Source organism: Schistosoma haematobium, chromosome 2 (genome assembly GCF_000699445.3).
Source record: "Schistosoma haematobium chromosome 2, whole genome shotgun sequence".
Classification (NCBI taxonomy): domain Eukaryota; kingdom Metazoa; phylum Platyhelminthes; class Trematoda; order Strigeidida; family Schistosomatidae; genus Schistosoma; species Schistosoma haematobium.
This window is the reverse complement of record NC_067197.1, coordinates 44895355-44907063: the sequence shown is the minus strand read 5'-3', so window position 1 is coordinate 44907063 and position 11709 is coordinate 44895355. Positions and strand designations below refer to the sequence as shown.

The window sequence follows — 11709 nt, the reverse complement described above, 5'->3', positions numbered from 1 at the left end:
CGACACTCGACAAGAACCACACCTACACGTGATACCCGTAAGTCATATAATGTGAACCTTGCAAGCTCCATGAACCAGCACACAACAGAAACACCTCTCTCGGCAACAATATCAGACAATCCTTCATTCCTTACCAGAAACATACCCCCCAACTACCCATAATAGGACCAAGATTGCCCACCGCACACAAAGAAGTTATAACATTGGCCTACTTGGGAACCCACCTACTGATTCTAGATACTATCTAAGTCAAGCCACCCTATACAACTCTTTGATCCCCTAATTCGACATATACGTCGTTTGATCCTTTTTATCTCTCCCCTCAACAGTGCTGCTATGGAGTCTCCAAATGTTGAGAGCGACAGTCCCACTATTCTGAGACCATCTATATACTCCGACCTAATAAGGAGTGACATATCTTTCTCAACGTCGATAACTGTCTCTAGTCGTAAAAGCTCTTTGACTGAACCTCCTGATCACTCCCCGAACACACTACCTAACCATTCAACTCTACCTTTCACTCTTAAACTTACTTCTTTCACCAAACTAACCTCCAACTACCTTTCTCGCATTAACCCTATTGGTAATAAACTAAACGCTCATTAATATGGAGTCAACACTACCAATTCTTTCTTTTCTCATGGCAAAACAGACAATCCACTGGGTTTACAACATACCCTTCTACTAAACAAACACTCACCGTACCTGACACTTATGTTAATCAACACTCGATCTGTACAAGGTAAGATGACTCACCTACGCACCCTATTACTTTTAAACAACCCCTCACTTATTTTGATGACGAAAAGTTGGCTGTCCTCCGACACCACAGACACATATCTACAAATAGACACCTATGAGCTCTTCCGCTGTGATCGAGTCACCAAGAAGGGTGGTGGTTGTCTTGTTTATGTATCAGAAAGTTTGAGAGCGGAAATCTGTAGTGACCATGTCCTCAGCAAACTTTCTGATTCGATATGGCTTACTGTGAACACTCGTGAATGTAAAATACTAATCGGATGCATATATCGAGCTCCTAACACTCCTAGTTCAACTGACGCTATTATAAGTGAGCCATTTGCTCAGGCTGCCTCGCTTGACTTCACTTACAAAATTGTATCTGGTGATTTCAACCTTCCCACCATCAACTGGACGACGCATTCTGGCCCATTGTGCTTTGAAAGCATACTCTAGGTCCTTAGACATACACGGTTGGCAACAACATGTACACCTGCCTACACGAAATCACAACATTCTTGACTTGATATTCTGTCATAATGTCACACCAACATCAATGGTGGTTGGCGAAAAGTTTCACAACAGCGACCATAAAATAGTCCTCTGCACCCTTCCGATTCTTGCCATGTGCAACAAATTAAAGACAAGTTTCCAATATAGAGACTATGCAAACACTGACTGGGAAAACTTTCTATTTCTAATAAAGCACTCTGACTGGAGCAGTTTCTTTACCAGTGATAACCTTTCAGAAACATTAGAAATACTCAATACCACCACCGAATCTGCACTAGACACTACTATACCCTCTAAAATTGCTTTAAAAACAATTACTCCCTATATAAGCCAAAAGACTAGGTCTAAACTGCGAAAACTGAAAAGAACGTACTATATATCAAAAGACTTCAGTGCCCTGCACCAGATATACTCTGTACTTGACGGAGTACAAAGTCAACACAACAAGCATAAACAGGCAGAGGAACGTACTGAGCTCACTGATGCATCTAAAGCCCAAGTCTTATGTCGTCTCCTCGCAAAACGCATAAGAAAGAACGCAGATCACAACATTCACTCCTTACTGCACGATGGAGTGACGCATAATGACTAAACCGTCATATGTGAACTATTAAGTGAATGGTTTTCCCAAAATGGGAATACATCTCATACTCCAGATATCAACATAAAGTGCATCAGCAAAAATTATCTTAGTACCATAAACTTCGACATTAGGAGTATACATACCGCCACTAAAACCCTTAAGCCAAGTGCGAGTTCTGGTGCCGATGACATCTCTTCAATCCTTTATAAAATGTCAGGACCGGACATACAGACGCTATTACTCAAAATATACACATTATCTTTAGAGACAGGTACATATCCGGAAACCTGGAAGGTAACGTATGTTCTTCCCGAACAGAAATCCAGACCGAGAAACCTGGTCGAAAACTACAGAACCATAAATATCACTCCAGTTATATCACGCATAATGGAAAAAGTGATACAAAATCAACTGTCTGATCACCTACTTAAGGAAGATCTAATAGACCCGTCACAACACGGCTTCATTAGAACAATGTCGTGCAGTACATGTCTGATAGACTTCTTTAACCAGGTTACTCGCATGTGTGACCAGAAGAAACTAGTGGCTATACTATATTTCGATATTAAGAAAGCTTTTGATAAAGTTCCTTATAATCTAATCAACAGACTTAAGTCAGTTGGAATTATTAATCCTCTTTTGCAATGGATCAAGTCTTCTTACGAACAGATATCAAATAACCAAGATTAACTCTACAACATCTACACCTCGACCAATATCTAGTGGTGTTGTGCAGGGTAGTGTCTTGGGTCGATTGCTCTTTATAATCTACATCAACAATATATGCAAGTGCTTTAGCAAAGGTAAAACCTACCTCTATGCCGATGACTTAAAAGTCATCTATAAAACTGACATTTGCGATGTACGTGGTACTATGTAAACAATCCAACATGAACTCAACATGGTAAACGAATGGTGCAAACGCTGGAGGTTAGAGCTTGACACAGAGAAATGCGGCTGGTTATGTATATGAGACACGTCTCTTAAAATAAAACTAACACTTAACAACCACACACTGCCCAGACTGGCATCAGTAACTGACCTAGAGGTACATTACTCATACAGTCTTAATTTCTCTAAACACGTCTCAGCCAAAGCATCTAAAATGCGGAAATTGCTTGGCTTCATTCTCCGTAATTTCTATCAAAATGAATCTAAAATCTTTCTTTATAAAGTTTGTGTAAGACCTATCGTTGAATACTGCTCGTTCTTATTTTCCAATCTACGCCTACCTGATATACTGAAGGTGGAAGGAAAACAACGAGGCTTCACCCGCAGAATACTTAAGACTGACTCAGACATTGACTACAGTTCTCGATGCCAAATCTTAGGAATAGTACCCCTTCGGGAGAGAAGGCTTAGGTTTAATTTGATTCCTTACTTCAAACTACTCAAAAGCTTTACTTATTCATCGTGTAAGATAGTTCTTGCACGAGATTCACATGAACACGAACTCGAAACAAAGTATCTACTGTCAAAGTTGAATACAGATCAAAAACTAGGGAAAACTTTTTCCTCATCAAGCATGCAAGAATATGGAACAGTCTTCCATCCGAAATACGCATGGCAGATGAATTACATACGTTTGTAAGACTGCTTGATCAAGCCCTCACTTGCACTGATCTAGGACGTACGAACACATCTGCGCCCCACTAAGACATCATAGGCTCTCTCCATGTCTAGACCAAAATGGACTTCGATATCAGTTTGCCTTATTTTTCCTAGTTTATACTATAGTCAATTAAAGCACTGCATCGATGCCTTACCCACAGTCCATACCTTGTAACTGCCTGATCAACTTGTAAAGTGGTACTTATAGAAATAGTGTTTACCAACAAGATGTGAAACGCAGGTTATAGTGTGAGGTATGACATATATCCAAAAAAGCTTAAATGAGCCTAACATCACAAAAGGAGGGAGGGTGGAGTTACTGACCAGCAAGCATTGATGATGAGGGCGATGACTTTAATCCACCCGTGTTCGTGGGACAGAGCATTTCGTACGTATTAGGCTCTTCATGATTGAGAAAAAGTCAATCAATCCGTAATATAGATTGTCTTCCTACGCTCACCACTCAGACTCATGTTTCCAATTTTATGCTGGATTAGCTATTCTACGAAGCCAACCTATAACATGCTAACTCGGACTTTTACGCTAGGATTGTGTGGCTGGCATCGGATGGACAAAAAAAGAGAAAAAAAACTGGACAATAAAAGATAAAGTCATTAGTATTCTTAACACTCCAGCGTCTATATGCACACTCCCTTCTAATAAACCGCTTTCCTTTTACCAACCTTGACTTCCATTCCTTCATGTGAGCTAACTTCAACTTGATAAACATCACAGCTCATTGTTTTTTATTACTACGTTCTCTTATATGGAGCCTCTGACTTCATTTCACTCTAACAAGAAATAATATGAATTTAATCTAATTTATCATACCTTTGTCTGTTCTACTACAAAATGTTGAGCAACGTTTTGCGTTCATATCCAAGTGCCTTGCTGCTCTTCTGATTCTCTTTTTCTCTTCAGAATCTTGCTATGAGGGCACAGCTATGGAACATCTGACGTCTGGAACAAACCGTCTCTCCTCAAGGTCATGGTTTACAGCGAGCGCTCTGCGAGTCTACTTTATAACAACTATAAACATGATTCAAATAATTCAAAATGGTTCAAATGGTTGTGGACGGAATAGAAGAAGCTTTCGCTCAACAGGCTTCCGTGTCTAGTAGCAGGGGATCACCAAATCTTCCAGGCAGGAACCTAGGTATGTTAACAATATTACAGGAAAAGAAATTATTAATCATAGTGCGATACTATCCTTAGTCCTTAAGAATAGATCAAGTTGCCTCTTAAAGGACTCCTGGGAAGTCGCTTGGAATAACTCGGCCGGCAGCGAGTTCCAGCATTTGACAACGGGAATGTTGTGCACCAACAAATGTTGTAATTTATAGATCAAGCCTGTAAAAATGCCGTGTACCTGCACATGCAGAAATATATTGTTATTATTATTAATGTGTAGAATATTAATCAAAGATACTACACATTTGTGTACTTCAATTATTCATTGTCACTTGTATCTTCGGAGTTCTAATTTCTTCCTATTATTTTCCACATTGTTACCGACCTAACTGCAACCCGGTATTGTGACAGCTGTTGGTTTCATTAAAACCTAATGTGGTCAGACTAACACATTCTTTGATTACAAGCACTAAATGGCTCATATAGTTGTGAACGGAATAGAATAAGCTTTTGCTTAACGGGCTTCCGTGTCTAGTAGCAGTGGATCACCTATACCTACAGGCAGAAACCCAATTATATTACCGGTAATGGAGGAAACAATAAATTGGTAAATCACGATAAGATGTTATTCGTAGCCCTGAAAAATAGGTCAAGTTTCCTCTTAAAGGACTCCTGGGAAGTCGCTTGGACTAGCTCAGTCGGTGGCGAATCACAGCATTCGACATTTCTTAAGGAGTAAAAGTTGTGTCTACAGTCCGTTCTGCTATGTTGTGTCTCCAATTTCTGGGTGTTATCCCTTAGGTTAGTATTGGGACTAAGCTTAATTAGGTGTTTAAGAGGATGTTCAGGAGTGTTAGAGATACTGTAAGCCATAGGAAGGTAACCTCTGAGGCGCCTATACTCCAATGAGTAAAGGTTAAGTGATTGGAGGCGTTCTTCATAAGATTAGAATTCGAGTCCTTGAACTGATTTCGTGGCTCGCCATTGGATACGCTCCAGAGTGTCCTTGTCCTTTTGGAGTGAGAGAGGAAATACTAGGTTTTCGTACTGTAAATGGGGACGGATAAAGCTGTCGGGGATTATGTGGAGAGTTCTTCCGTCAAACCGGATGAAAATGCGCTTCAATGTTATCAGTGTAAGGATTGCTCGAAAGACACTTTCACAGTTGGCGTAGGCCTTCAAACCGTAGGGCACCAAGACTCCTAAATCTCTTTCAACTTGGGATACTTCCAGAGAGGAGTTTCTTAGGTTGTAACTGTAGTCTGCAGAAAGCAATAAGTCTGACGATACCTGTTGAGGAAGATAATTTATGTAAATCAGAAAGATAAGGGGTCTTAGTAGTGAGCCTCGGGGGACCCCACCAGGATATTCCATAGTCTGAGATAAAGTGAAGTCAACCCTGACCTTAAAATGTCGATTTCTCAGATATGAAGTTAGACAGTCAATTAGAGGTGTTCTGACACCCAATCGTTTGAGTTTATTGATAAGACATGTATGGTTGAACCTATCAAAAGCTTTTGAGAAGTCAAGCTAAATGATGTCAACCTTCACCATGAGATTGACTATGCTTGTTCACCTGTCCACCGCAGTCAGCAGGTTGTTTATACAAGAGTGGCCTTCCTCAAACTATGCTGTTGGCGTGAGAATAAATTTAAGGACAGTAAATAGTCATGTATACCATCGCACATCAGGGACTCCATAATTTCTGAAGGTATAGAGAGAAGAGCCACCGGACGTTAGCTTGAAGTCTCCTTTGAAAATGGATGTGATGTGAACCAGCTTCTAAATTTCCTGTAGTTTATCTCGGCTTAGCGAGTGTGAGAACATCACGCTAAGCAGTAGTGCCAGGATTGAAGCTGCTTCCCTCAGTATAGCAGAATGAACCATATCCGGTCTAGGAGAAGTATTTTTCTTAAGTGCTACAGTTTCCGGTACACCAAGTTAGATCTCGGGTTAGCTTCGTAAAGTCCTGTACAATTGTAGATGAAGCTTTCATCACTATAGTTGATGTGGGTCCGTTGAAATGTCTGAGTGTATTGTTCAGCCAAAAGGTTAGCGGCATCGTCGTGATTATTGGTCGGGTCGTTAGGACCTAGCAGGTAGGAAACTCCAGTTTTCACTTGTCGAAGAGAGGCTGCATAACGGAATGAGCTTTTCGGATCCGAGAAAGATTTACCGATTAGCTTTATCTGGTACTGAAGCCTGTATTCTCTTATAGCCTTCGTGCATATGTTCCTTATATGTTTGTACTGCCTGTACGGGCCGTTGTTATCAGTTCGTTTGCATTCTTCGCAACAGTGCCTTTTGTGCCTTATCAAACGAAGAGTGCGCTTCTTGATGACTGTAGGTTGCTTTCAGATTTTGGAGACCATTTGAGTAACAAACTGCTTTGTTACACATAAACGCATGTGAAGTAAGAAATCCCAATGAGCAAACGTTAGATCTATTATGGTTGAGTAACTGAAAAAAAAAACACTTTAAAAACCAACAATGACTCTAAATCGTTCTGAAACACCAAGAAGGGACTTTAAAGCCCTTTTTTTGTACGGTCTTCACAGATATTTGATACAAGAACGATGTTCTTGTACACTAGATCGAGTGTAAGCGCTATATCTAATATAAATGGTAATTCAAGGTAAGTGTGAATATTGTGTAGAAGGTGTTCCGCTCTCAATATATTTTATCATTTAGCTCCATTACTAAGTAATAAACCTAAATTTGTAGTCATAAAGAGCATTTCGTCCTGTAATAAGTATCTCATTGGATCACAACAAACTCACTTACACTAGCAAACAAAGAACAATAAGTAAATATTAACTTCAAAGGAAGTCAGGTAAAATTCTTTGAGAAAATATGGTGTTTATTTAGGCAGAATCGCAACTGTAAGTTGCCCTTTTTCACTCACCATAGACGAGGTAATGAGACATTCCACATAATTTTTTCCTATGAGTTTAGAAACTTGGAATTTGCATATTAGTAGTTACTGGTTAGTTTACTCCCTAAATTGCTTTCAAAAAATACGACCTATGCATAAACCTACAGGTATTCATATGAAAGTCACTGAAAAGACCTCTGGATTTCCACAAAAACTGCATTTTCCTATATTATGAACTAAAATTGCACCTCTTCACATCCTCAGAAATCTAGTCATCTACTACTTGCCCTCAAGAGACTTGTTCACAGCAGGTTTCTCTACTTACTTCCACACGTACATGAGAATTGAGAAATAAGTAAAGTTCCTAATAGGTAATATACGAAACATGTGTAAGGGCTTTTATGGAAAGTTCATATAGTTATCAGAGTATTTTTATTTTGTAGGCGCTTTCAATACCTATTATCTTGCTCATTGACCGCCGTAATAAAAGTATTGATGTGCGTCAGGTATATTGATTATACGTTTGTGGCCTGCGTCAACACCCGAACTAAGAATAGAGAGTGGATTAGTCGAACGCGTCGCCCTAATGGGTTGGTGTCTAACGAAATCTCTGCATGGATTCAGAAAACTCGTTTTGCCCTTGCCAAACTACATCACCTATAGCGATGGTTAGATATCCGTCTATCAATAAATGGACGAGTTTAATGTGTGGTAGTTCGTCCTGTTCTACTTTACGGCTTCAAAACGTGGCCATTAAGAGTAGAGAATACTCGTAAGCTACTAGTATTTGACCACAAATGCCTTCGAAACATGTCCAGCATCTACTGGGATCATCAGGTAAGTAATGGTGAGGTTAGACTCAGGGTATTATAGAATGATGGTAAATCAGTTGGTGAGGTTGTGATTTTTCATCGACTATGATGGTTGGGCCACGTGTTACGTATGTCTAAACACCGATTACCACAACGTGCAATGCTGACTAGTGTTGGAGACGGATGGAAGAAAGTTAGGTGCGGTCAAACCAAAACGTGGTATCTGTCCTTGATGTCACTGACTTCTTGTCTGAGCGATGTTGCTAGATATAGACTACTTGGTTAGGGTCTGCGTGACTATCGTAACCGATGGTTTTAGACTGTAGGTGACACGATTCAAAATCGATTATAATGGCGTAGGTGTATACATTCCTTGTCTTCCCTTAAACTGCGATTAAAATTACTTTATACCATTCTTTTTAAGAACTAATTCTTTCTTCCTGTATTATATCCTTATACACAATCTTTCTTTTATATATTACTACCATTGAATTAACTACTTCCATTAATTTGGTGTTCACACTGTTGTGCTGTGTAGCGACTTGGACCTATGTATGTATGTGCCTGGTCCTATGTTGTAGCTGACTGACTGACTTGTGACCTGTAATGGTTATTAACATGCTTCTCATATACTATAACTTCTCACTATGGCACATGTAAATATTAGATTCACAGTGGAGCATGAGCATGACATTGTGTTTCATTTTCTAGACCTTCGTATGTAGCGTAGTATAAATGGTCGATTGGAAAGTTTTATTTATCAAAAGGACAGATGTAGTGGGTTTTACTTGTATTTTTATAGCTTGTGTATAATAGGCTACAAAAAGCCTTAACTAAAACGCCATCCAATCGTGTGAAAAGATAGAATTGATGAGGAATTAACTGTTGTTGAACTTTGTTTACGTGAGTATGTTTACCCTCAGAAATTCATAAACAAATATGAGAAGACTAAAGCGAAGAAAGTGGAATATGTTATGGTGAAGAGGAAGCCTTTATTTTTAGGACTTGACTTCAAAAGTGATGAAGTAGCTGAAAAAAACTGGTTTTCGACTGAAAGCCATAATAAAAAGGACTTATTCAGCTGCCAAGCTTATCTCTCTATATCACAGGGATCGCTCATTAAAATGATCATGTATCGGCGGATTTCCACCACATGTTACCTCCGGTTGTATCTCTCGGTTTATATGTACGTGCCAAAGCATATGCATTGGAAGGGTATAAAGGAGGATTAGTGTCTGTATTGTTGAGGATACTCCACAGAAGCTCAGATTAAAATAATAGAAGTGTAGTCGCACGCCATCTGCTTGCCCGTGAGAACACTTGATGTTATGATATAAAGTATATGTACTAATGTTTTTAAAGATTGATACTTTTATGTATAGGCTGTAAGCAGCTGATGGTAAACCGCAAAATATAATGAGTTCATGTTACTCTACTACACTAATTGTTCTTAGTTTAGTCATATTTACAAATGAAAAAAGTGGCGAGTTTAAAATTTATGGGCGAACCATTCAGATGTAAGATAAGGAGTCATGAATTTTGGCGCGAAATTCATCCATACATTTGGCTAAATTGAGTTTTGGCATTATAGCTCATGTCAATTCGTAATGAAAACCCTAAATCTAATTTTTAACCCTAACCATCAACTGTCAATCAGAATTCTAACTGCTTTATAACTCTCATTTAGTCCCAATCCGTAGGTGTTCACTCTCAGGGTCACTTCAGCGTCGTTCAAAGGTCGTTCATAAATTATAGTCTCACCAAAAAAGTTGTATGAAACTGAAATACCACTAATGATTTCATTAAATTATTTGTGATATGTTCTTTTCGAATTCTCATTTGTCAACCTTTCTTAGTATTAGAATGCTATTAAGGTAATCTCACCTGATGTTGTTCGAATCTTATAGATTAATAAACATGTAAATGTGCACTATCATATGAATAAAAGCTGGTAGTACAAATTTCTTACTGTTCTTTTATTTATTTATTTAAACATTGATATTGGTACAAGGAGGCACCAAATAGATATGCGCTACATAAGTCACTTGGTTTGTGTGAACTCTGGGATACTCCTCGAGTGCCCAGACCGAAGCAGGTGGTTTTCTTAGGGGGCCACTCCCCGAGTCTTTGACCTAAAGGTCTGACCCACAAGGCAATGGAGCATCGTGAGGAGATGCAGTCCCATGGTAGCCGGTGACCAACGATTGGTTCATACGTCATTTGTTCCTTCAGGATACTGGAGTCCATGTGCACCATTGGTTTGGAATCCGGTTTAAACGCCGGATATTCGTTTTTCGTCATCCCAACTTCGTAAATAACAGTAATGCCACGAGAAGGCAGTGAGTAGGACTTCCCTGGCAGAGGCTATATACGCGTGGCCATGTGAGAGCATTTCGAAAGGGAGGGTGGGCCCACCCCACTCACGGTCGTACCAGGGCATTCGGGGGCCCCTTTACATCTATATTATTAACCAAAACGGTTGTTTGCAATTTCGTTTAATAATCACTACTTGTTTTGTGATACTCGAGTATCGATCGATAAAAGTATTGATGTGTATCAGTTTAAATTTTTACAGGGAGAGAATGTTAACGAAGAAAACTTGGGTAAATGTAGAACCGGAACTTTTGGAATTGAGACTTCCATATAGTGTGTCTATTCGCTCCAGTGAAACTGCTTTGTCACATATTAACTGAACTTTAGAACTATCGATTAATGTTGTTTTGTGGATGCTTAAACGTCTTTGCAAGAGTCTCTAACAATCTTTAAAATTTACTAGACAGTGATTAGTTGGTTACTGATCATCGAAGAAAGATATCCCACATTTTCACCGTGGAGACTAAATTTGACAGTTATAAAACAAAGTGTTCATTAAATAGAATCTAGCTTAAAGTTACACTCTCAGTTTTTGCTTGATATCAGTTCACGTTTATATAGATAAAGAAGCATATAATTCAAATGGTTTTCTAAAAAACAATTTTATAGATGCTAAGTAAGCGGTTGATTCAAAATGTCCTACGTTGCCAATATCGAAGTAGTCTGCCTACAAGAGGAATGCAATGCTATTCCGGAGAACCTGGTTCATGTTCATCAACTGGCGCTCTTCACTGTAGACCTTTAACAACTCCTCTGGGATTGATCAAAATTACTTGTGTTGTAATATCCTCAATTTTCGCTGGTGCATGGATAAGTAGAAATGGAGCAGAGTTTCTTGAGGAAAATGAAATTTTTGTTCCAGAAGATGATTAGAAACCAATATATGTTAATAGTCTATTCTGTGATTAGTAGTTTATTCGACTAGATTGTACAAATCTTACCTATTATTATTTGCTTTATCTTTCAGGCTTGTTTCTGTTGTTTATTGTTAACAGTAAATTACGCCGGTATATGATGACCATACCATAACGCGTACATTTAAACTGTTTATTAGTATGTTAAATGATGAGAAA

General features: G+C 38.9%; 1 protein-coding gene across 1 annotated transcript; it reads left to right on the top strand.

The window, feature by feature from the left end:
- Window positions 1-6544: 6544 nt before the first annotated feature.
- Window positions 6545-11509, top strand: MS3_00007072 (uncharacterized protein; the record flags this gene model as incomplete). The annotated part of the gene is made up of 5 exons (XM_012943092.3): window positions 6545-7409; window positions 7449-8919; window positions 10496-10602; window positions 10839-10866; window positions 11246-11509. The coding sequence occupies exons 2-5, from the start codon at window positions 8911-8913 to the stop codon at window positions 11507-11509; spliced, it is 408 nt and encodes a 135-aa protein (XP_012798546.2). The 5' UTR covers window positions 6545-7409; window positions 7449-8910.
- Window positions 11510-11709: the final 200 nt, after the last annotated feature.